Below are 26,562 nucleotides of genomic sequence, written 5' to 3' on the forward strand. Positions count from 1 at the left end.
TCACAGGTGAGACGCAGAGGTCATAGTGGATTTATCAAGGAGTCACTGGAAGTAGGCTAGATTGTGACTCATTAGGAGGTGGGAAGTAAATCACTTTATTCAGAAAGAAATGTTGGAGGGTCAGTTTTTCAGTACAGTGCAGTCTCTCCAGATCCCCATGTATTTGGTAGGTTTCTTGCCTATGGGAGCTTTGGATGGCAGGCAAGTGCATGTGAGGAGTCAATATGCTTTGTACTGCAATTCAGAGCTCTCTCAAGTGTAAGCAATACAGTCGATCCTCAAACCTACCGTACTCAAGGTTGCCTTTTCATAGGGTCTAAAATGCTTGACTATTGTAGTCTATCCAATATTTTGATAGACTTGCAGAATTTAGCTCAAACCATGCATGCGATTGTCAAAGCATTTATTGGCTCCAGCCAATCAAAGCCCATTGGTTTTCATAGAGCAGAGTTACAGAAAGGCTGATCGACAGGAAGCCACTACACTGCAGTGGTTTTTGTTCCACCCCTTGTTATGCTCTTCCCTGAGAGCAGGGTCCCAGACTGATGGGCAAGACTTTGGAAATCTCAACCAAGACCTTAACTATTTCTCAATGAATCTGCAATGCTTTAGTTCTCTCTGCCAACGTCTGCTGATATTAGTTTGTGTAAAGCAGTGGTTCTTCATGCACAAAGTAGCTATTTTATGATACTGCCTCATGTTCCTAGAAGTGGTCCACTGTTTATCCTCAACAAAAACTACATTTCATAAGGAGGAACAGTATTTTATTTATTTTGTGATAACCTGTGTGTGCACCTGACACAAAGTAAAATGTATATCCAACCACGATGTTGGCGGGCGGGGCAATTAACGTCATATAACTTACTGGACTTTTTGGCTTAGAAATAAAAGGCTTATGATTATTAACAGTAGTGACATTCTGGCAAGTTACTATACAAGTCCTCAGGAAAACATGAAAATGTGTAACCATATTGGTGCTCAGTTTTGTTCCTTCAAGGTCAGCCTGCCATTTAATAGTCAGATTTCCTCATTTACAAAACCAAATAAGAACCATCAGAACATATGGCCAAAGCTAAGCTGGATAGCTAGGGGTGTAGTTATGGTAAACCTTGCTCCTTTATTGTGATCCAGGTTCTCATGACCTCAGTACCTCTGAAAGCAGCAAGCATGAATTTTGATAGAAGTAGAAGTGAAAGGGTTTTCAGGACAAACCGGGAACCAGCACGGTTTAAAATATACACAGAAATTTCATAAACCAAGACTAAGCAGCAGCCTTGCATATTCCTAAATGAAAAATATGTCCAATAATCAATGCAGAAGCTGCCTCACATTTTCTGGAGTAAGCCCAAAAAGATATTGGGGTAGGCTGACTGGCAAGTGTTTGGTAGAAAAGATCACACTGGGCAACCCCCTTGGAACAGTTTTGATGGTCACTGGTCACCAGCACAAGCCCATTGGTTGAGCAGTACTAAAGGAGGTTAATCTTTCCAAGGGATGTAAAGAGATGGTCTAACATGGAACTTAGAGGGTGGTGTGCAGCCTTAAAAAGTGTTGAGTTGCATTCAGTCTGAGCTTCTACCACATATATGTGAACTTCTTAAATCTTATGGCAGTGGCTGGCTAGCAAAGGATGAATGCTGGATCTAAAATACTCAACCTCAAAGTCTAAAGTATTATGCAATAATGAATGATCCATCTAATATCCTGCGCCAAGGCACATGCATCATCAATAAGCACCTAGTAATTCAAAGTGTGTGAAAAGATTATTCTGACAACACCCACTGCAAGAAATAGTTGGTGTGGGAATTCAACCGTTTCGACATTCACCCGTAACATAAATTGGCAATAGTGGTGAGACAGCATGCCAGGACATTGGGGAAGGACACTAATTGAAGACACAGTAATACCAGTAATTAGAAGAGGGGTGCATGGCATCAAGAGGTGATTACTGGGTGATGAAGATTGACACGTCTTTGGACTTTGAATTGTAGAATAGGATCATTTAGTGTTACTTTGCATTGCAAATTAATATTCTGAAAACCTTAAAACTAATGTGATTCTCTTTGTGCGTTTCTGTTTGTCTTCCTACAGTTTCCATTGGTTCCTTTTCAACTTTTTTACAATGTTGTCTAAATGAATGCAATATATGCAAAATGTGGGATATATGATAAATATGCAAGGTTTTGGGTGATGTAACACTACTAATGTAACTGTGTAAACAACAAAATACAGCCCTGAGGAAAACATGTGAAAGGTTGAAATATGAGTTGGCTGTGGCTGTACTAAGCATAACTTACTTGAATAAAAAGAAGTTTGTCACACATGTATTAAGTGGAAACTTGAGTCAGAATAACTCACATTTTGAATTACTACGAGCTTATTGATGATGCATGTGGCGTTGGCGCGGGTTATTAGGAGGATCATTTATTACAGCCTTAGCAAGAAGAATAACTGAATGGCAAATGGACAAGTGTGAAGCACTGACATCAGATGATACTTTCCAGTAAATAAAGACTGATCTCAATGTTTAGATTCTGTCAATGATGCATTAAGTCCGATTAGGGACCGTCTACATCTAACTAGCACTATGCATATGTGGTGATTTAACTAGTCATTTCCCAGGACCATAAGAGCATGGGTTTGTTGCAAATGCACCAATAATTGACACAGCTTGTAGATATTAAGGAGTAGAGACAAACTTCCCAGAAGTCAGCGGCAAACTTGCGTCCCACCTTCAGAAAAGAACACAGCCACAATACCCTCTGCCCAGGTCAAAGAATCTGATGCTCAATTGTGGCTGTTACTAGTCCTTTCTAAGCTCCTGGTAAAGGCACAGCTGTTTGATGAGAAGACTTTAGTAGGTGGAATGCAGTTGGTGAGGAGAATCAAAACAAAGCAACAAAACAAAACCACCAAAATGCACTAGTAATTTTAAGGCATCTTCCTGGTGAGGAACAACCCATCGCAGCAAGCAAATAGATGGGGACAAGAAACATCTAAACAGTTGCATTTCTAGCACACATTTTCAACGTAAAAAAACATTCCTTCCTTAGTACAGATTCAAGTTTCACTTTTATAATTGCATGGCCTCGTAGACTTTCATTCCTATCACACACCAGCATCTGCTATAGTCAGTAGTTAATGGTTTGTGCCCATCAGAAGAACAAATAAGAATTAGATTGTCAGAACAAAACAACCCGAAGGAAGCCTGCTTTCACCATCCCCCGTTCTACCTTGGAGAACTCTTCAGGCTCCTTAATGTCCAGGGACCGGGAAGCGAATTCCAGAAGTTCCTCTGAGCTCTCCAGAGCATTTGTACACTGGCTGAGCTGATTCTAGGCAAGAGAACAAAAAAACATTCAATTTTGAAGACAAATCCCATATTGTTCAAAATCATTCAAAGAATATGGGACAGCCGGAGGCTCCTACATTGATCCATGCAGACATCTGTATCTTCCATTTCATGTTCTGATATTTGCATGAATAGACAAATATGTCAAATCATAAATCATGCTTTTTTACTCTAAAATAAAATGATGTACCTATAAAGATTGTGTTTTCCCAGATGACCCCGTGATAGAAACGAATTGGTGAAATTTTGTTTTAGTTTTAAAAAGTTCACAAGAAAATAGTGATTGTTTCATTGTAAATCAGGCTATTATACTCGACATCTTTGCTTTTCATGAATGGTTAAGTTGAGAATGAAAACACCATTTGCTTAATATTCTTTGACAAGAAATTGTGAATACATTTGCATTTCTTTTTACGTATATACACTTTGTGATAAGGGAAGAACATAAATGACAAATTTCACATTTCTAAAAACCTGACTACACTGTCAATTCATCCAAATCGTTTTTGAGCACATCTAAAAGAGCCAAAACTGCTTGCCCTTTAAGGCATTAGATATGCATTAGCCAGACATACAGCCAGCACTGCAATCATAGGCTCTGGTAGTGAAACTATTTGCCAGCCATTTACTTTTTATGGGGATCTTGGGTTAAATTAGGGAGAGTTCCAGGGCGAGTTTTTCTGGCGCTACAGTGGCTGTGCGTTTGGGTACAAGAGGGTGAGTGCTGGGATCAGCTTGGTGGGGATGGGGGGGAGCAGGGGTGAATTTGGGTGATGTTGGAGTGAGTTTGGGTGGGTGGGTTGCTGTGGGTGAGTGCTGCTGGAGTAAGCTCAAGAACCCCCACACTGAACTGAAGTGTTGAGGAGAATATACTTTGCCCGGATTTGTGAGCGAGCCATCTCAGTTGTAAGGGGGTTGTTGGGTGGGTTCCCCCACATAGATTGATCTTATTTTCTAATAATGATTTGGAACCAGGATTTCATTAGCAGCTAGAAAATTAAAGCATGCACAATTTGGGGTTTGGTGGTGTGACAAATCAAGGGAATTCGTCCCTTCTCCCCAAAGGGGAGCCCTCCCCGCTGTGAAGCTAAGGAGGTGAGCCCACTCCGAGAAACACCCTCCAAGTGGGACCTCACTGGGAGAGACACCCACCCCCCTTCCCCCCCTCCTCCCCCCGAGGGAATACATACTTGTTCTGTGAGGAACTCTCTTCACCAGTAAACAGAATGGCATATATGGGTCTGTCAAACCCTGTTAACTATCAGGACTGGACCGAAGAGGAAGATAACCAATGCCATTATTCCGAAGAAAGAAACTGTCCGTTTAAGAAAATGAGTGACCAATCCTCTGAGACAAGTGGATTGAAACAGGAACACTAATCAAGTACAAGGCAAAAAGAGACAATAACCAAGAGAGGAAGGCATCTCCAAGCAGGGGAGGTACCCTGGTAACGTGAACCTGGGAAGAGGCAAAGTCACAGGAGGACACGGAGCCCGTGAAATCACTCCTTGCCCACCGCATCGCCGCTCTCTGCCCCAACTTTCAGTGCTATGCGGACGATACCCAGCTCATTTTCAGGCTACCCTCGGCCTCCTCCTCTCCTTCCCTCATTTCTGACTGTCTGTCTGCTATCCAGGAATGGTGTGCCGCCAATGACCTCTGCCTTAATGCCAGTAAGACGGAGATTCTACTCATCGGCACACCCACTCCCTCCCCTGCAGCTCTCTGGCCGGCCTCTCTTGGCCCTCTTCCTGCTCCTACCTGCACGGCAAAAAACCTCGGGGTTATCTTCGACTCCACACTCTCCTTCTCTCCTCATATATCTGACGTCTCTAAGAAGTCACACTACCAGCTGCACCTCCTCAGAGGTATTCTTCCCTTCCTCTCCTTCCCCCAGAAGCTCACTGTCTCACGAGCCCTGGTTCTCTCAGCTGGACTACTGTAACAGCCTCTATCTTAATCTGCCTGCCTCCACTCTCCGCCCTCTGCAACTCATCCAGGACAGACCTGCAAGACTTGTCCTTGGCCTCAAGCCCAGGGACCGTATCTTTCCAGGACTGAAGTCTCTACACTGGCTCCCAGTGGCTGTGAGGATAAAGTTCAAAACCCTCTGCAATGTCCACAAGGCCTTCTGGGGCCTGGGGCCTAAATACCTTCAACTCTCTCTTCCTAAATATCTTCCTTCCCGAGACCTTCGCTCATCCGTCTCCAACTCCCTCAGGGTCAGCCGCTTCTCGAAGCAACGAGCTGGGGGTAGATCTCTCTCCGCGGCAGGGGCCTCCCTCTGGAACAGCCTTCCTGCCTCCCTGAAACTTGAGGAGAACCATCTACTGTTCCGGAAGCACCTCTAAACCTTCGTCTTTGCTTCTGCTTTCTCTCTCCCTCTCCCCTGCTAATTCTTCGCTGAATCTGCACCGAATCTGCAACTGGGCCACGCTCGCCGACCTCGGTCCTGGGCCCAGCCACTCTCCACTTGCACTGCCTCCCTGGCAACCCCTGCACTGCGGGACTGTCTCTGTATCCCTACAGCCCCCGTTCCCAGCACTTGCCTGCACTTACCTTGCACTTGCCACCAGCTGGCCCTATTTATTTTATTCTACTTACCTTGTACTGCACTTCCCCCCCCAACCCCTCCCCTTGCACTTTCTCCCTTCCCCCTACCCCTGCACTTGCGCGATCTGAATGACACCTGGCCTAGTAGGATCATTGTCTGTCTTCCCCTGTTCCCCCCCCTCGCTGCCTCGTCGCCCCTTGAAACTCTTGAAACCCTTGTGTATAGGCGCGTTACAAATGCCATATCATATCATATATTTGCTGGGAAGTAGCAGAGAACGCTGAGAAGCCAGCGTAACCTTGTGCCTGAGAAGGGATGAACCAAATGGGGCTCGAGAATTGGTGGTGGCGTGACTGCTAGAGAATCGTTCGGGCAGCCACCTGCACAACTACGCCAATACAGCCACAGGGAAACTGCAACAAGTGGAGCGGCTCCCTGGTGAGACGCTGAATAACTGAGACGAGGAGCAACAAGTGTATGCGAGAGACGCTGAGGAAGTTGGCTCAATAGTGCGATGCAGAGACAAAACCGTCGCCGGACCTGTAAGATCCCCAAAGACGTTTCCTGGTGTGACAGAAGGTAATGGGGGGACAGGAGAGGCACATGAAGATCACGGGTGAGTATTATACAAAACAAATAACTCATCTCAGTACTAATGAAAAAAACGTGGGGAAAAAATCTATTGAATGTTAACTGATAGGCAAGGAGGAGAGCAATACCAGTCTGAAGGAAATATGAATGGAAGTGGAATGTTCTTATTCCAGGTGAACTGTGACAATCTGAGAAAGAGAACAATATAGATCCCTGGAGGAAAGGAGAAAGGAGATGTGATAACCGAACTGTGCAAATACAAGAAAAGGAATAACTATCCAGAAAAAGGGAGGTGAACAAGAATGAGAAAAGCTAAATGTCAACATTAATGAATTTAAGTGTTTTAAATAAAAGGCAAAGACACAGATACGCGAAGGAAGGAATAATAAAGTGATTAACTTTTTGCCCTAGAAAAAAAGAAAGATACAACCAATGACCCATGCAGAAAAGTGTGACCCAAGAAAGAGTAGGAAAAGCTGAAGACCAAAGCGGTCATTATGCTAAATCAATCTGAACCAAGAAAAAAAAAAAAAAACACATCTCAAGTGAAGAATACACATAGTAATGTGAGGAAAGAATTGAATGAACTGATCGAGTTACAGGAACTATTGGAAAAGTACATATTGAGAAGATAAGTGATGGAAGCACCCAGCAGGAGAAGGGAGTCATGTTCCTGCATCATTATTTTGTTTGGAATAGTGATGGAGTCAGATAGTGTTGTGTTTTTGGGACGGTGGAAAGATTATTTTTGGACGTTGGAAAAGACGGCAAGCACCTTATTTATTCCCTTAGGTAGGGAATACCCTATAGTCATAGGGATAGTTAGGTTTACACATTATTTAATAAAACCTTGTTGAAAAATGTCCTTCAAGAGTCTGCGCCCTTCTTCTGACCGCCACAGTGGCTTTTCAAATCCAATGCCAAAAGTGTAGTTAGCCATGTTTAGTGCACAAGGCCTGGAATAAGGCTATGCCTTCCAGCTAGGCTACTCCCTTTTTCTGAATGCTGGCAGGACATTGGCTAGGTTGTTTTGCAGCAGAAGGCTCAGGCTATGAGCACTGGGAGACTAAGATTTCTGATCGAAACTGCGCCTGCACAATGGACGAGACACTACTGTAATGGATATGCCTGGAAAGGTTATCACAATATAGCATGGGCATATGTGGGAAAACTGTGCAAGGGAAAAATATTTCTCCATTAAACATGTTCAAAGCAATACATCGGTCAGTGATTTGTAGAGCATACATCACTGTAGGAAAGTATACATTGCCATAGGATATAAATGTAAATTAACAAATTACTTACTTCACAGTAATTTTCTTTATGATGGATGTTCCTCCCACAGATTCCTTATCTATGATCTTCCTATCCCAGTGCAGCTGTTCTCTGGCAATGCCTCCATGCGCCGCTCAGGATATCAGGCAGGTATACACTGAGGCCGTGTCCTCAGATCCATCCTTTTCACCTAGCATTCCAATGCTGATGGACCACAGAACTAAGGTGTACTAGCTAATCAAAGAGGGGCAGTTGGGGAGGGCGATGAGGAATCCATGGGAAGAAAAGCCATCAGAAAGAACATTACTGAGCGGCAAGTAATTTGTCCTTCTAATGGATCGATTCCTCCCACGGATTCCTCATCTATGATGGACTCCCAAAAGAGTATGTAAATATGGAGCAGGGAGGGAGCAAGGATACTACCTAGACCGGTACGTGTTCCAGGGATTGAAGGACACTGACCAGCTGAAAGATGTTCGCCAGTCGGTCTTGCGGGAGGAGGCCTGTCCAGGTAAGTGTGAAAGACTGCTCTGATAAAATCAAAAGGACTGGGACGGCGACACCGGAGACTTTTTGAAGTTCACGGAAAAGCCCAGGCCATGCAATAGTGTGCATGTGTGGAACAGATGCTCAGATACTAGGACACCAAGAGTGGCATATGACCAAGTGCTTGTGGCCATGGACCTGCCCACACAGTCTGCAAACGTCCAGTAATGATTGTAAAATCTGCAGGCAGCCTCCTTGCCATCACTACGGATAGGAAACCGTCCCACATCTCTTCTTCGGGCATGTGCTTACCCGCATTGGCCATGAAGGAGAACTTCGAAATGACACAAGATGCATTCACGGCACATAGTGCAGGACTGCCCGACGCAAACACCTTACACCATGCATTAAACCTCTTACTTTCCCGGTCAGGTGGAAGGGAAGGTGGAGGTCCTCAGGCTAACCATTTTAGTCTGAACCACCAAACTCTCTGGTGAATGAGAGGACAAAAACAATGTGTCCGATGGGGGAATGACGGTGCTTCTTTACCAGCTCCCTGTCCACAGCCAGGAGACAGGCTTCTCCCACACCTCCAGCACAGGGGCCTCTGCTACATTGAAGTGCAGAAGCATCTCCATGGGGGCATCGTCCAAGATATCACAAGGTTTGTACTGAACCTTGGATCTGGATGGAGCTGAAAGCCCCAGAGTATAGGCCACCCGAGCCATCAAATGCTGGAGAGCTGCTTGAAGCATTCCGGGGATGGGAGTTGGCAGAATGTCCATCTCAGGTGAGGTATTGAGGCCAAAGGTCTTTGGCCATTTACAGTACATCCTCACCTTCCCCGTAGATTTGCTCTAGGAAACTCACCTTCCTAGAAACCCAGGGTTCAAACCCAAAAGGAACCTGGTCACCCTCATCACAGAGGATGTGCATCTCACACAAAGGCATCCGTATGGAGTGGAACGTATTTGTCCACTATGCCAATCTGCGCCAACGACAGAGCCGCCGCTGAGACATCAGGGCCAGTCGGCACAGAGGAACCTCAGTCATTTTCTGGTCTAGGCCCGAACCTGTCGGTGTGCGGGAGTAGTCCCCAGGGGGTACCCTACCGGTCGTAGCAAATGGGGTGGGACCAGTCGGTGCTGCAGGTGGGTTGGATGGTTCCTGCGCCTGCACCAAAGGTGCCATGACCTGAGCCGCTAGCTTGGCAAATGTGTCCACCATCTTCAGGTAGAAGTTCTGCCACTCCTCCAGGGTGGAGACTGGGTAAGAAAAGGTACCCGTGTCCATCGCTCTAGTTTTTCATGGAAGAGGAGTGTCAGTGCAAGGACTCACTCTGGGTGCGGGACATCTTACGATGCTGCTGCTCCTTGAGCGGAGCTGCCCTTTCTACTCCTTGAGCGGAGCTGCCCTTTCTTCGGAGCGGCAGTCCACACCATGCTACCTCATTCAAAACGCCTCATCCTTCGCCTTGTGGACGAATGTGAAGATCTTTGCTGCCCTTTCCGGAGTGCCTTCGGGTGCATGGACTGGCACGACCCACAATTCTGGGCTTTGTGGTCCTCGCCCAAGTAGTAAAGACAAATACTGTGTGGATCCCAATCCGACCTCCGCCGTCTGCAATCAGCATATGACTTGAAGCAGGAGGCCTTAGACTGAGTAGGCATGGAGTAGAGAAAAGCAAAGCTCAACGAGCGTGTTCCACGTTAGCAAACAGAGTGCGCAGAAAAAAGGAACTGAGGTCACCGGGGCACAGCATCTCGATATATACTGGCCTCCAACGCCATGTATGGTGCGTGGAGTCGTCGGGGGCTTGGGCACATGCGCTGGGATAGGAATATCAAAAGATGAAGCATCCGTGGGAGGAAGGAATACATTAGAACTATAAAAGTATACAAATGATGCTCCACTAGTTGAATGGGCAGGTTGTCATAGTGGGCCTTCACAGTGGTACAAGAAAGAAGAACAAGTTACTTCTTACCTTGTAACGTTCTCTCGATGGGATGTTCCTCCGACGTATTCCTTATCTTAGATATCTCTTTCCAGCTTTGCTGGCCTCGGAAATTTTTTTCTCTAGAGGGCGCTGCGCGTCGACGTCCGCCGAGTCGATGTCCCTCGACAGCCACCGTATCGACATCGACGTCATTCTGCCTATAAAGGCCACGCGCAGCGTCCGTTGCTCAGTTCCGTTTTGTAGCCCACAATAATTCTTTCTGGACTAGACTAATCACCCTGAAGGAGCGTAAGCTGCAACAACTAGGGAAGTAGTACTGCGGGGATGGATGGGAGGGTCGATAAGGAATACGTCGGAGGAACATCCCATCGAAAGAACGTTACAAGGTAAGAAGTAACTTGTTCTTCGAAGGGATTGTGCCCTCCGACATATTCCTTATCTTAGATAGACTCCCATAGCAGTATTCTCTTATTGGAGGTGGGAGTACTGACTTCATGCTTCCTTTTATTGATGAATAGAGTGCAATACTGCCCTTCCAAACCTACTCTCTTGACTGGAGGAGGAATCCAAGTTGTAAAACCGTGTAAAGGTATGGACGGACGACCATGTGGCAGCCGCACATGTGTCTCTAACCGGCACTCCTCTTTTGCGGGCCGATGAAGCTGCGATACCTCTGGTCGAATGAGCCCTAAGATTTTGAGGGGGCTCTTTTCCTGCCAGTTTATAACATTCCAAAATGGCTAGAATGATCCATCTGGAAATGGTCTGCTTAGTTATCGGTAACCCCAGCTTGTGACCTGCGTAGCCTACAAACAGCTGGTCTGCTTGTCTTATCCTACCAGTCTACTGATGTAAAAACTTAAAGCCCTTCTTGGGTCTAGCCTGTGTAACCTCTCCTCTTTCCCTGGATGAGGAGGAGGATAGAATGATGGAAGGGTAATCTTCTGAGTGATATGAAATTCAGAACCCACCTTTGGGAGGAAATTAGGCTTCACTTGCAGAACAACTTTGTCTTTGTGAAAGATTGTATGAGGGGGTTTACAAGAAAGAGCTTGTAACTCGCTCACCCTTCTAGCAGATGTAAGTGCTATTAATAAAACAGTCTTAAGTGTAAGAAATCTTAAGGAACAAGAGTGGAGTGGTTCGAAAGGTGTGCCCATCAGGAAAGTTAGGACTAAGTTTAAATCCCATAGGGGAACCTGGAATGGTCTTGGGGGATAAACGTTAGTAAACCCCTTTAGAAACTGTATTACCAAGGGTAACTTGAAATGGGATGGTTCTTCCGCAGTGCGCTTAAAGATGAATAGCGCTGCGAGACAGCCCTTGATGGTGCCAACTTGAAGGCCTGAATTTGCTAAATAGAGTAGGAAGGACAAAACCATTGGTGTACCACATGAAAAGGGGGTCGATATTCTTTTCTCTACACCAGCTGCAAAATCTGTTCCAATGGCAGCGGTATAAAGATTTTGTTGCTGGCCTCCTTGCCGAAAGCAACACCTCCATAACATCATCAGGGAGGTCCCAATCCTTGTACCTCAGCCTTTCAAGAAGCCAAGTGTGAAGGTTGAGGGTTTTGATGTCTGGATGGAGAACCTGACCTCCCTTCTGTGAGAGCAGATTCTCTCTGAGTGGAAGTCGAATTGAAGGGCAGATGGACACGTCTAGAAGGTCCGGGTACCACGTTCTCCTGGCCCAATCCGGGGCAATTAGGATCATGGTTTTCCGGAATATTCTCAACCTCCTGATCATTTGAGGAATGACAGGGACCGGTGGGAACGCATACAGAAGCGGAAACTCCCAGTCCACTATGAACGCGTCTCCCAGAGCTCCTCTCGGGGGAAATTCCCTTGAACAGAACAGATCGCACTTCCTGTTGACACTGGTGGCGAACAGATCCACCTGAGGGGTTCCCCAAAGGGCCAAGATCTCTTGAAGGACTTCCTGAGCTAGTTCCCACTCGTGGGAGACTGTGCTCTGCCTGCTCAGGTCGTCCGCTGTCAAGTTCTTCTCTCCGGCTAGGTGAACTGCCGATAGATAGATTCCTTCTTGGATTGCCCAAAACCAGAGCTGCATCGCCTCTCTGCACAGAGGTAGTGATCATACGCCTCCTCTTTTGTTGAGGTAATGCATGGCCACTGTGTTGTCCGTCATTATCAGGACATTCTTTCCTTGTACAGATGGCAAGAACGCCTTCAGCGCAAGTCTGATGGCCCTCAGCTCTAACAGGTTGATATGTAGTCTGGACTCCGATGGAGACCAACGACCGCTGATGGTCAAGTCGTTGGCGTGGGCTCCCCACCCCGTGAGTGAGGCATCCGTGACTACCGTTATCTCCGGCCAGGGTTGCCAAAACTGTTCTTCTTTCAGAATGTTCTCCTGACAGGCCCACCACTGAAGGTCTCGAGCCACCCTGTCGGGAACCTGAAGAAGATCTGTCATTCTCACTGAGAATTGTGACCACTGAGTTCTCAGTGCCAACTGGAGGGATCACATTCTCAGGCGAGCCTCTGGCACTAGGAAAATGCAGGATGCCATGAGGCCTAGCAACCTCAAAAATTCGAAGGCTGGGAGACGTTGGGCATTTTGGAACTTGGTAACCATCTGTAGAATATCTTGAGCCCTCACCTCTGGTGGCGAGGCTTTTCCCAGGGAAGTGTCCAGGATCGCTCCGATGAACTGGAGTCTCTGCGATGGTATCATTTGTGACTTCTTTAAATTGAGGGAGAAGCCCAGTCTGTGAAGGGAGTGGCAAACATGATTTAGCTGGATCTGAGCTTGTTCCGAAGATACAGCCCTGATCAACCAATCGTCCAGGTAGGGGTAGACGTGAATCCCTTCCCTCCTTAGACTTGCAGCCACTACCGACATTAACTTGGTGAAGACCCTCGGGGCAGAGGTCAGCCCAAATGGCAGCACTTGAAATTGATAATGAGAGTTGCCAATTGCGAACATCAGGTATTTCCTGTGTTTGAGATGGATAGGCACATGGAAATAAGCGTCCTGAAGGTCCAGAGATACCAACCAATCCTGGAACTGAAGGGCCTGAAGGATCTGAGAAAGAGTTACCATCTTGAATTTGTCTTTCCTGAGGAATTTGTTCAATTCTCGCAAGTCCAAGATGGGTCTCAGTCCTCCGTCTTTCTTTGGAATGAGAAAATAAGGGGAGTACCAGCCCTTGTTCCTCTCCGCTACAGGTACCGGTTCTATGGCACCTTTCTCTAGCAGGTCTAAAATTTCCTGCAAGAGGAGCGGATCTGGAAGTTTTTGAGAGCTGATCCCCGGTGGATGACTCTGAGGTATGCGTAGGAGAGGCAGGCCGTAACCTTGTGCAACTGTCTCCAATGCCCAAGCATCTGACGCGATAGCCTGCCATTCCGCCAGATGTTGAGTTAACCTGCCTCCTACAGGTGTCTTGTGAGGGAAGTCCTCAGAGTGGTTTTGGGGCGGCTGAAGCAGATGCCGATGGTACAGAGGCACCTGCTGTTGCTGCGGCTTTTGAAAATCTACCCTGTCCACCTCGGGTAGCTCTTCTTTGTCCCCTTTGAGCTGGTCGTCCTCTACCTCTTCCGAATGCGGAGTAGAAACGAAAGGACTTGCCTCTCGCAGAGGTTCCTGTGGGACGAAAAGGTGTCTGACGGATTGCAACGCCTAGGGATTTTGCTGCTGCCTTTGATGTTTGCAGTTTTTCTAAACTGTCATCCGCCTTTTTCCCAAACAAAGAAGAGCAATCGAATGGCATGGTCAAGAGCCTGGCTTGCACATCTGGGGCAAAACCAGACTTTCTCAACCAAGCGAATCTCCTGGTTGTTGTACTTGCCGCCATTGCTCTGCTGATACTGTCAGCCGAATCAATGCCCGTCTGGAGGGATTCGCACATAGCGACTTTACCGTCCTGTATGATATTTAGGAACGCCTCCCTTTCTTCTCCCTCCGGGATGCAGTCAGCCGCTGTAGAAGCACACTCCCAAAGTGTATGGCTGAATCTAGCAAGGGTGCAAGTAGCATTAATAGATTTTAACGCCATGCTACATGCCGAAAAAACTTTCTTTGCGATAGCATCATATTTTTTATCGTCCCTGTCCTGTGGGATGGTAGGGTAAGCAGTCTTAATGTCAGTAGAAGATGCTGCCTGTACCACCAGACTTTCTGGGGATGGGTGTTTGGACAAAAACTCTGGGTCTGCAGAAGATACCCTGTATTTAGTAGACAGTTTTCGGACGACATCTGGGGTTTCCCAGTTCATCATGATTTTCCTTTGAAGAGCTTTATGAAAAGGCACTACAGGATCCTCCTGTGGACCTTTATCAAGAATATCCATGAGGTCATCTTGTTGGAAGATCTGTGAAGGTGTTGACCACCCCATAAATTCTGTGATCCTGGCCATTAAGGCTCTATAGGGGGTTTCAGCATGCTCCCCCGGGTCTGGCCTAGCGAACTCCACCTCAGGGGAAGTGTCTAACCCACTTGCCTCATGTAAGGAATCATGGAGTTCCTTTAATCTGCGTTCCTCTGAGGATAACTCCTCTTGAACTGGGGTTGCAGATCCGAAGGCTTCGAACATGGCGTCGAAAACAAAGGCGGAGGCCTCGAGGTCCTCGATAGAATTGGGATTCTGCTTGAGGATGTCGACAATCTCGACGCCATCGACATCGAGGACCTGGGGATAGCCACTGGGTGCGCCGCAACCGTGACTTTCCTTGGCGTTGACGCCGGTGGTGAAGATGGCGTCGAGTCGACAGACCCGTGTGTCGAAGGTCCCTTCGACAACGGCGTCGAAGACACCGACCTCGGCGTCGACGGAACCTTCGAAGAAGGGTTCGAGGTCATAGCTTTACTCGAGGGTTTGTGACGCGCTCCAGAGGCTTCCTTCGCCGGGTACTGCGACTCGCGGCGTTCTAGACCTTCGGGTCTTTCGACCAGAGCATCGCTCTCGGCAGTCTTCGAGGGGGTCGAGGTCGCTTTCTCGAAGACGCTCATCATATTTTTGCGGAATTCCTCCCATTCAGCCCGGCAACTATGTTTCGTGGGGCAAGGGATTCTCTTAGGAGAAACAGAGGAAGAGGAGGACGAAGAAGGGGATCTTCGACGTCTCCTCTTCGAGTGCTTCGATCTCGAGGAGTGATGGGACCCGCTTCGAGACCTGGAGCGCGAATGGTGACGAGGAGACGAATGTCTCGACTTCGTCGAGGAAGAAGAAGCTTTTGAAGTCTTACCTTTTTCCAGCTTCCCCCTACGCTCCTTCAGGGCCTTAGCTGTCATGGACATACAGTCCTCGCACTCTGAACAATGGTGTTCAGCTCCCAAACACCACAGACAAACTCTGTGAGGGTCAGTCAGTGACATCTTTTTCCCACAGTCTCGGCATTTTTTAAAGCCGGACCGAGGGGTCGTCGGTTGCGACGAGGAAGCCATCGAGTATTGTCGAGTATCTCGAGGAAATTGGATTAATTCTCTACGAAAACTGAGCAACAATATTCCGAGGCACTGAGTAAGCGCGGAAAAACGGAACTGAGCAACGGACGCTGCGCGCGGCCTTTATAGGCAGGATGACGTCAACGTCGATACGTACGGCGGCTGTCGAGGGACATCGACTCGGCGGACGTCGACGCGCAGCAACCTCTAGAGAAAAAATGTTCCGAGGCCAGCAAAGCTGGAAAGAGATATCGAAGATAAGGAATACGTCAGAGGACACAATCCCTTCGAAGAACAAGTTACTTACCGCTGGTAACATTCTTTCAACTCGATGTTCGTCCCACGTATTCCTCATCTTTGAAATTCGATATCCAGCTTCAGCTGCTTCTGAACTTTTTTTCGGCAGAGGGCGATGTGCGTCGATGCCGTTGACGATGTCCGTCGATGGCCTCTGTCTCAAGGATGTCGTCATCGAAGGCATATATAGCATGCGTAGCGCCCCTTGGCTTCTGTTTTCCCTTTACAGTAAGAATACCTGCATACCCACAGGAATGACCGTACTCTGACTTGAAGGAACGAAAGCTGTAATAGCACGGGAAATTCTACTGTGGGTTAGGTTGGGAGGGCGATGAGGAATAAGTGGGAGGAACGTCCAGTCGAAAGAACGTTACCATTCCCTTCCACAAGGAACTTAAAATGCACCCGTTTATCTGAAGCCCCTAATACTCGCACATCTCTACCCCCAGGACTGAACTACCCCTATGAATGTAATGTACCAATTATGTACCTTGTCTCATTTTCCTGTAACTTCTTCAAAACTACTATGTATTTGCTGTTCCTCATGCTCCTGGAACCTCCTCCAGACTGTGTACAAATTGAGTACCCCCTATGCCGCTTTTTCATGTAATTCTCTACAACATTGCTAGGCCTAATGTAACTAGTAAGCAATGCCGTGCTCATGTAACCAAGCTACCCTGAAGTAACAGCACCTCAATGCCCCAGGACTGCAAGTGCGCTATATAAATACAAATAAAAGAAATACCAGGGATAAGCAATTTGTTCTTCGAATGGATTGTGTCCTCCCACGTATTCCTCAACTTTGATAGACTCCCAAAGCAGTATATGATTTGGTGGAGGGAGTAGAATTAGATTTTAATGATTTTCATGAACCAAGTACAGTACTGCTTTTCCAAAGCTACCATCCTGACCGAGGGAAGATTCAGGCAGTAATGCTTTGTGAACGTGTGGATAGTAGACCACGTTGCCGCTTCACAAATACTTTTTATCGGTACGCCCCTTTGCAGGGCTGTAGAGGTAGCCATGGCTCTGGTGGAATGGGCCCTTAAATCTTCAGGAGGAGGATCCTTCCCTGCCAGCCTGCAACATTCTGAAATGGCCAGAATGAGCCATCTGGTTAAGGTCTGTTTAGTAACAGCCTGAACCAGTTTGTGGCCAATATAGCCAATGAGAAGTTGATCATCAATGCAAGTTTTGACAGTCTAGATACATTAAGGCTTCAAGCTCTACCAGCGTCCAACCTATGCAACCTCTCCTCCTCCTTGCCATGATGGGTTTGTGGGGGGAAGAATAAAAAGGCGGCAAAATAATGTTTTGTCCTACGTGGAAATCCGATATAATTTGGGGTAAAAATTAAGGTTGAACCCTTAGAACAACCCTATCCTTTTGAAAGATTGTAAAGGGTGGTTTGGACGAAAGTGCCTGCAACTCGCTCACTCTACGGCTGCTGTTAGAGCTACCAATAGAATGGTTTTAAAGGTTAACAACCTTAAGGGACATTAGTGTAAAGGTTCAAAAGGTGCACACATTAGGAAATTTAGAAGCAAATTAAGGTCCCATATTGGAACCTGGAACGGCAATGGAGGGGACACATTGGTGAGCCTCTTTAGAAATTGTGTCACCAGTGGAATTTTGAAGTATGAACATTCCTCTAACGAGCGCTTAAATATCGACAGCGCTGCCGAACAGTCTTTAATAGTACCAATCGGAAGCCCGAAATTGGCTAAAGATAGCAGAAAGGATAAAACATCCTGAGTTTTACATAGAAAAGGATCTACATTATTTTCTCTGCACCAGTTGCAGAATTTATTCCAACGGCAATGGTACAAAGACTTTGTTGCTGGCCTTCTGGCCGAAAGCAAAATCTCCATTACGTCATCCGGGAGGTCCCAATCCCTGCATCTAATCCTTTCAGAAACCAAGCATGAAGGTTGAGTGTTTTGACCTCTGAATGGAGAACCCGACCCTCCTCTCGCGACAGAAGGTCCTCTCTTTGTGGAAGACTTATTGGGAGGACAGATGGACATGTCCAGATAGTCTGGGTAACACGTCCTCCTGGCACAATCCGGGGCAATTAGGATCATATGTTTCCCAAACTTTCCCAACCTACTGATCACGTGAGGAATGACGGGGACTGTAGGAAACGCATACAGGAGTGGAAAATCTCAGTCCACCATAAACACGTCTCCTATAGCTCCTCTTGGGGGAAATTCCCTGGTTCGTACTTCCGGTTGACACCAGTCGCAAACAGATCCACTTGCGGGGTTCCCCAAAGGGTGAAGATCTCTTGAAGGACTTCCTGAGCTAGTTCCCACTTGTGGGAGATTGCCCTGCCTGCTCTGAGCATCCGCCGCTGTGTTCTCCTCTCCGGCTACTGCTGATAGGGAGATTACTTCTTAAATTGCCCAGTACCAGAGCTGCATTGCCTCTCTGCACAGTGGTAGTGACCCTACACCTCCTCTCTTGTTGAGGTAGTACATGGCCACTGTGCTGTCCGTCATTATCAGGACATTGATTCCCCTTACAGAGGGCAGAAAGGCCTTCAGCACTCGTCTGATTGCCTTCAGCTTCAAAAGATTGTTATGTAGTTTGGACTCCAATGGAGACCAACGACCGCTGACTGTCAGATCGTTGGTGTGGGCTCCCCACACCGTGAGTGAGGGGTCCGTCACTACTGTTCTCTACGGCCATGGTTGCCAAAAAGGTTTGCCCTTCAGAATGTTGTCTTCTCAGGCACAACAATGAAGATCCTGTGCGACCCTGCTTGGAACCTGAAGTAGGTCCGACATCTTTCCTGATAACTCGGACTATTGAGTTCTGAGTGCCCATTGAAGGGATCTCATTCTCAGGCAAGCCTCTGGCACCAGAGAAATGCAGGATGCCATGAGGACGAGCAACCTCAAAAAGAAATAAAAAATATTATTGAAGGCCTGGGAGACACTGGGCACTTTGAAATATGGTGACCATCTGTAGAATATCTTGAGCGCTCATCTCAGGTGGCAAGCGCTTTCCCAAGGATGTATCCAGAACAGCTCTAATGAATTGGAGTTTGAGAAGGTGTCATGTGGGACTTCTTGTAATTGAGGGAGAAGCCCAGTCTGTGAAGGGAGTGGCAGGTGACGTGGAGATAATCCAGGACTTGTTCGGGAGAACGCACCCTGATCAGCCAATCGTCCAGGTAGGGATGGACGCGAGTACCCCCCCCCCCCACTCCTCACCTGAAACTAGCTGCCACTACCGCCATCAGTTTGGTGAAAACCCTTGGGCGGAGGTCAGCCCGAATGGCAGAACTTGAAATTGAGAATGGGAACCGCCAACTGCGAACCTCAGATATTTTCTGTTCTCGAGATAGATTGACACATGAAAATAAGCATCCTGAAGGTCCAATGACACCATCCAATCCTGAAGTTGGAGGACCTGAAGGATCTAAGAAAGTGTCACCATCATGAACTTGTCCGTCCTGAGGAACTTGTTCAAGTATCTCAAGTCCAAGATGGGTCTCAGTGTGCTGTCCTTTTTGGGTATTAGGAAAAAAAGGGGGGATACCAACCCTTGTTCCTCTCCGCTGCAAGTGCCGGTTCTATAGCGCCTTTCTCTAGCAGGGTTAAAATCTCCTACATAAGGAGCTTATCTGGAATCCTCAAAGAGTGGTTCCCCGATGGATTGTTCGGAGGTCTCTGTATAAAAAGGAAGGCAGTAACCGTGGGCTACAGTTTACAAAGCCCAAGCATCCAAAGTAATGCCTCGCCATTCTTCTAGATGGTGAGACAGTCTGCCTCCCACTGGTGAACTGACTCAAGACCTCAGAGAGGTTTTGAGGCAGCTGATACAGTGGCAGATGGTAAAGATGACCCTGCTTGAGCTGGCGTTGCACCTCTCCTCGTCCACCACGAGGAAATCTTCTTTGGCCCCCTTTGACCAGCCACTCCTCTCGGAGGAGTAGTAGCGAAAAGATCTACCCCTCCAAGGTTGTCCACTAGGTCAAAAAAGGAGGAGGTTGCCCAATAGTGGCACCTAAAGATTTGGCTGCCACCATCAAGGTCTGCAACTTCTCAAGACTCTCGTCAGCCTTGTTGCCAAAAAGGTGAGACCAGTCAAAGGGTATGTTGAGAAGTATGGATTGCACATCTGGTGCAAAACCAGACTCCTGCAACCACACAAACCTGTGCATACGGTGCTAGTAGCCATGGCTCTGCTGATGCGGTCAGCAGAATCCAGACCTGACTGAAGAGACTCACACATGGCTTCTTTGTCGTCTCTAACTATGGCTAAGAAGCCGTCTCGTTCATCCCCTTCGGGAATGTGCTCTGCCACCATGGAAATGCATTCCCATACAGTAAATGTACATTTTGCAAGGGCACATGTGAAGTTGCAGATTTGAGCACCATACTCCCTGCAGAAAATACCTTCCTTGCCCAGCCATCTACTCTTTTGTTGTCCACATCTGGAGGGATGGTAGGGTAAGCCGCTTGCTTAGATGTTGCAGTAGCTGCCTGCACCACCAGACACTCTGGAGCGGGGTGTTTCGACAGGTAGTCCGGGTCACTACTGGAAGGGCGGTACTTCTTGGTAAAGTTTTTATTTACAGCCAGATTGGTTTCCGTGTTTCCCAATTCGTCGTCACCCTTTTTTGCAAGGCAATATGAAACTGTAATATAGGATCTGACTGATGACCCTTATCTAGGATGTCTGTTAAATCATCCTGTTCGAATGGCAATGGAGGCCTACTCAACCCCATGTGGTCCACTACCTTGGACCCGAGTTGTCAGTTGGATGCATCAGCATGCTCCCCAGCCTCTGGTCTCCCAACTCCAACTCAGGTGAGGTGTCCTCCCCACTTGCTATCTGCAGGTTATCATAGAGGTCTCTCAACCTTGACACCTCTGCTATAAAACTCTGGTACATTTGTCGTACCATATTGGAGACCAAATGGAGCCTTGTCATCCAATTGTTCATTCTCCTCATATATAGAAGTAAGAGACTTAAAATAGTATTTTTTTAGTAGAGGTATATAGGTATGAAGTGCTTTACAAACAATGGAACTGACACTGGAGGAGGAGTAAAAACGTTTTTTATTGGCACCATAGGCTTTAGTGGGGCACTCTGCATCGATGGCACATCTGCCAATGATGGTGCAGCTGGCGTTGATGCCTTTGGCGTCGAAGTTGACGTTGAGGGTTTGGCTGGTGTTGAAGATTGCCACCGGCGTCGAAGGTGTCGATGGAGTCAACGGCCTCCATCGAATTATGCTTTCGGCTCGACTGATCCTTAGAGGTTACGACATCGGATCGAGGTCTCGATTCCACCCGATGTGGATCAGGCCTTCGTCCCGGGCTAGAAAGCACACAGGATTTAGGTTGTGCCCTTTCCTTCCCGGCTTCTTTCGAAGGCGCGGTAGGAGCATGGCTTGGAGGCTTCTGTTTTTCAAATATTTTGAGAACCTCTCCTCGGATTTTTTAGTTGGACAAGATACCCTCTCAGGGAACGCGTCCGACGATGAAGTTGAAGGCGGCGACCTATGGTGCCTTCTCTTAGACTTCTTAGAGGATGATGAGGCGTGGTGAGAGCCACTCCTCGATCTCGACCGCTTAACCTTCTTCCTGCGAGGAGTCACCTCTCGACTCGTCGGTTGAAGGTTAGGTAGGAGATTTAGGGATTCGACCTACCTTCAATTTCCCCTTTAGTTCCTTCAAGGCCTTTCCTGTCATCGACTGGCACTTGGAGCAGTCCGAGGTGTTATGGTCTACCCTGAGACACCACAAACATATGCGATGTGGATCTATCAATGACACTTCTGACCCACAATCACAACACCTTTTGAACCTGGTCTTCGTGGTGGTTTGTATCGACGAAAAAGATATTTTCGTGATTCTCTTTCTAAATAACAAAGTTGTCATGAAAGTGAAGAAGCGTGCTGTATTCTCAAAGCTAAGTTATCGCGGAAAAAAAAAAACTCAAGCCAATGGGTGCTGCGCGTGCTATATATGCCTTTGATGACATCATCCTCAAGACGGAGGCCCTTGAGGGATATCGAGTCAGCGCCATTGATGCACAGCGCCCTCTGCCGAAGAATACATTCCAAAGCCGCTGAAGCTGGATAGCGAATATCAAAGATGAGGAATATGTGGGAGGACACAATACATTCGAAGTATATTTTCTGATCTTGCACAAAATAATTCAGGCTTCATTGTAGCTCCCAATGTATCACTTGAAAGGAACCACTGACACCCACTGGATGAGTGAGCCTAACATTGTGGGATGCCAAACATTTCAAAACTGTATCCACTGGGCAAGTCAGTCTACTACTGAAGCCTGCAATCCACTAATGTTGGAAGGCAACAAGGCAGCAAATGGAGGGATTAGTACAAGTTAAAGGCATGTACAACAAAAAATAAAATTGAAAGGCATTCTGAATAATTGAGATTGACGTATCACAACAGATAAGCTTCCATTGGGTTAGGTGGAGAAAGTCTACATTCCAACAAGGACAGTATTTTCTATATTCAAACAACCGCCATAGGCTGTGTTCCCTTCTCCCATCCCTCTACTCTAGTAGTTTAGCCACACTAGGAGTTGCATTACCTAAGAAACCAAAACTAAAAAGTGAATGTTTATATTTGCCTCGCAAAAATGTATGGGAAAACTACAGCATGCAGTTGAAAATGGTCACATTCGCCTTCAAACAATTTGACAAAATGAAAAAAATACCTGTTGAGAAACTTGGAAGCAAGAGACCATCTTCTCGGAGTGGCAGAAAGGCACTGTTTCAAATTAACAAGGTCTGTCTCAGACAAGATAAGAGGGCCCTTGTTGTTTGTTAGTTAGTGTATAGTGAGCATGTAGTGAGACGGTTCCAAATTGGGCTATGTTACAGTATGCCCTTGCCCAATCTCGTGATGCGTCAACCCACAAGGAGAATGTTATGCATTTCCAGAAAGTGTAGATTGTATGACGACACAGTAGTAATGCTGGTACAGGGGTCAAAATTAAGATACGATTAGCAGAAGCTAAACCCAGCTCCTGGGTGACAGGCATTACCCAGTAGGCAGGAGCTACCAGTAGTGGAACCAGGATGGAGTACCTATTGCAACTTACACTTGAAATGCACGTAACCTTTTTGCCTATTATGCATGATCCATTTTGTTTAAATGTGTACTAGATGTGCCTTAACGATTCTTTATTTACATTGTCAAATACTGAGGTAATGCCAGATATGCATGGACACCAGTTGGCTAGGGGAGCCAAGTGTAGCTTTTGTTAGCTGTTAGTTTCAAGCTAACCGGGCTGGACTAGGCTAAAAGCAGGAGCTAAATATCTCACAGCTGCCCTCAATTTCAAACTGGTTTGTAAACATGTTTTTGTTGTTGAGTAAAATTATTATAGTTGCGCAGTTGACAAACCAAAGACTCTGGAATGAGACATGATTCATGCCACCCTGGCCCTCCGATCTATTTCTCAGCAAAGTTGGTATTTGTCAGATTGACTCAATAATGAGGTGTCCAAGGGTAAGCAATGCCATCACAGTATTCGAAATTTGAAACAAACATTTCTGGAGTGCCCTGGCCAGGATTTCCTCTTGAGGGAACATTTAAAGTATGCATGTCAACCATTGTGTGACTCGCACAAGTACTTTGGGGTAAGTGCAACTGAGACCTAAATATGGTACATGATCACAGTATAAGGCTAAGAGATTACACACATTTTCAATGTGTGCTAATTCAAGTCAAGTGACTACTGCCACCTTCTATATACAAAGTTGCCTTATTTAAAAGTTAAGTCAGCTTTTAATGCCTGGGCGCTCCTCCTTCCTTTGTTGCTAGCTTAAGGAGGACAAAGCTGGACGCCCTACCTAACTCCCTAGGATATCCTAAAATGTTGCCCACTTACATCTCAACAGAGATACAATGGCTTCACCTAGCAAACCTCAGGAGTCTGAAAAGCGTGTGTCTGTGTGAAAGGCATTACCAATTCTATGCCATATCGTATATGGTGTATCAATAAGCCAAAAGTAAACTTGGTGGCATGTGCAACATGCTTCCTTTTAGTGCATTTCCAAGCAAATTACAACTTTCAGGCAGACTATGAAAATGAGATCTCCTTATGTAAAACAAGAGCTCCTCCCTTTACATGTTAAGCTAGGTTAGGAGGGATAAAGTGCACCTTGGCACGGATTGTATTCTCAAGTGATTGCTCAGGAGCTGGACTGTGATGAGCAGTCCTGGTATGGAGTCTATCGTGTGGTGAGGTATGTGGTTCTGGTATGGGGCCCAGGCTGGGTACATCTAAGCTCTACCCATCTCCTACTTGTCTCAGTGTGCTGAGAAGGCGGGGGGAAGCGGGGTCTGAAAATTCCTGTTCATTACAGTCAGCCACGGTGCCCGGTATCTGTAGACCTTCCCTACCTTGTCCCTGTGCAATGTCGAGTAACATCAGCTGGTTGGTAGGAGAATCATTGTTGTAGGAAATGTATTACTCGCAGTGCATAGAGGCCTTCTCAGTTTAAAGTTGCCTGGGGTTGTTGGGTAGCATGAACATATGTGTGGCTCCTGTTTAGAGCACCTGCCTTTCCAGAATTGCAGATTTGAGATGAGAACATTTATGAAAGTCTTGAACAGGGCTGCTCAGAGAGGCGTGGTTGATATGGTGGCTATAGACCCTTCCCATTGCCTACCCGATTATCAGGGTGTGGATCCGAGTGGTCCGTAGACTTGGCAGGAGCACCAGGAAGCTGTAGGTCCTCCCTACCTCCTACCCTGAAAAAGCATAATGGTGTACATCTGTGGGACTTGTGCATTAAAGTGGCTAATCCTGACAGGGTTGAAGTGTCAGAATGTGGTCTGTTTTCTACCCGTCCAGAACTGTGGAGGTACGAGTGCGTGATTCCTGTGCTTGCTGTCAGTGTTGGGGAGGATGGGGGGGGACAAATGATCACCAATAGGACCGCCCTGTATCCTGTCTGCATGAGTGACATGGGCTAGGCTTGTGGGTTCATTAAGTGAATAATCCCAGCCACATGGTTTGTAGAGCCTACCCTTCTCCTACATGTTAGGGTGTCATGGTGGGGTCAAGTGTATGGTTACGCTTCATGGTCGTTCATGGGTACGGAGAGGGAAGCATGCTGCCGAGATCCATGGAGAATGCCTGGATGATTGATAGTTTAGTTGATACATTGTTTTAAGACCTAATAATAAAACATTTGATCTGAGGGGGGAAAACCTATCAGACATTCTTTATGTGGGGTGGGCGAAATCAACCCAATAGGGCATAATTACTCTGTGTAGGCTGTTGAAATCCTGATAAGAAGATCTTGTGTGTTCATAAATCCTGGAGGAGCAAGCATGGGGTCTTGGTCAGTATCATGGGTGGCAAGTTAGAACCCAGTGGAGGTGCAGCGCAGCTCTATGTGAGAGTATGGCCTTTCGAGGATGATGTGGTTTCTGGAATGTTTATGGTTGTTGGGCTCGCAAGATTTCGGGTATCTGTTATAGGTACCCTCTGCACCGATTGCCACCAAATTTCCCAGGAAGATCCTCTCACTTGTTACCATCTTGGCGCATTACAACCCATTCTTTTCCAATACTTTCCTGTTCTCACTTTCTGTACTGTGCTTTACTGCCTCCTATGCCTCTCATGGGCGCTTCCTCTTACTCTAATTGCTACTCTGTTCGCTCTGCTTGCTTTTGTTACCTGGCCAATCCTATTTATCCACCTTCTACAAATCTCACCAAGACTATGAATGTTGCCATTTGGAACGCTGGTTCTCTTAAAGCTCATTAGGTGTTGGTTCTATTTTCATATGTAATGTTTTACTGAAACTTGGATTGCAGCCAATAATACTACCATTCCTGCTGCTTTCTCTGCCACTTCCTTTTTCTCCCATTTGCCTCGCCTTTCCGGCCATGGAGGTGGCGTTGGCATTCTCCCATTATTCTTCTCTTCCCGACCCTGCCTCTTCCGGTAACCTTTACTTTTCCTCATTTGAGTACCACCTTTCTCCTTTCCCTTCGCCGTCGTCTATCACTTTCCTGGGTATCTACCGCCTCCTTGGCCAGTTTCCTCTTTCTGTGATAATCTGGATGCTCTCTCATCCCTTCTTCCTTCCTACTCTCCTTTGTTTCTTCTTGGGGACTTCAATCTCCACTTAGCTAATTCTCATTCCTCTATTACGTTATTGTCTATTCTTGACTTCACATTTCCCAAACTTCCTACTCGCCCATCACATTCTCCTGGCTCTGCTCTGTATCTAATTTTAGTGTTCTATTACGATGTCTTCTTCGGTTTCTGCACTCTACTCTTCTGATTTTCTTCCCTCGTTCCCCTGTCCGCCTTCCTCAATTCTTCACCACGATCTCTGCTCTTTTCAAGTCTCCTCTTTCCGTGGCACTTTCTTCTCTTCCCCCTTCTATTAGTGTCTTTTAATCTATCTGCTGATTCTGCATCTGCTCTTTTGTCTTCCAGCCTTGCGCACACCCTTGATCTTCATCCGTCTTCTTCCTTTTCTCACTCACATAAACCTTTTCAATCTTGGATGACCCCCCCACCCTTCGTTCTACTCGTTGCGTAGAGCTGAGCGGTGATGGTGTAAATCAAAGTAATCTTCTGATCTCTATCTTTTGTCTTCTCTTCATTCTCTCTACG

At 46.7% G+C, this 26,562-nt stretch overlaps 1 protein-coding gene across 5 annotated transcripts in view; it reads right to left on the minus strand.

The window, feature by feature from the left end:
- FSD1L (fibronectin type III and SPRY domain containing 1 like) overlaps positions 1 to 26,562 on the minus strand; it is a 707,922-nt gene that overhangs the window by 479,734 nt on the left and 201,626 nt on the right. For all 5 annotated transcript variants that reach the window (XM_069630835.1, XM_069630836.1, XM_069630834.1 and 2 more), the window contains one exon: positions 3,234 to 3,335. In XM_069630835.1, coding sequence (XP_069486936.1) covers positions 3,234 to 3,335 — 102 coding nt within the window. The remainder of the gene's footprint in view (positions 1 to 3,233; positions 3,336 to 26,562) is intronic.

The sequence above is a fragment of the Ambystoma mexicanum genome, chromosome 6q (genome assembly GCF_040938575.1).
Source record: "Ambystoma mexicanum isolate Mex_15411 chromosome 6q, UKY_AmexF1_1, whole genome shotgun sequence".
Taxonomy (NCBI): Eukaryota; Metazoa; Chordata; class Amphibia; order Caudata; family Ambystomatidae; genus Ambystoma; species Ambystoma mexicanum.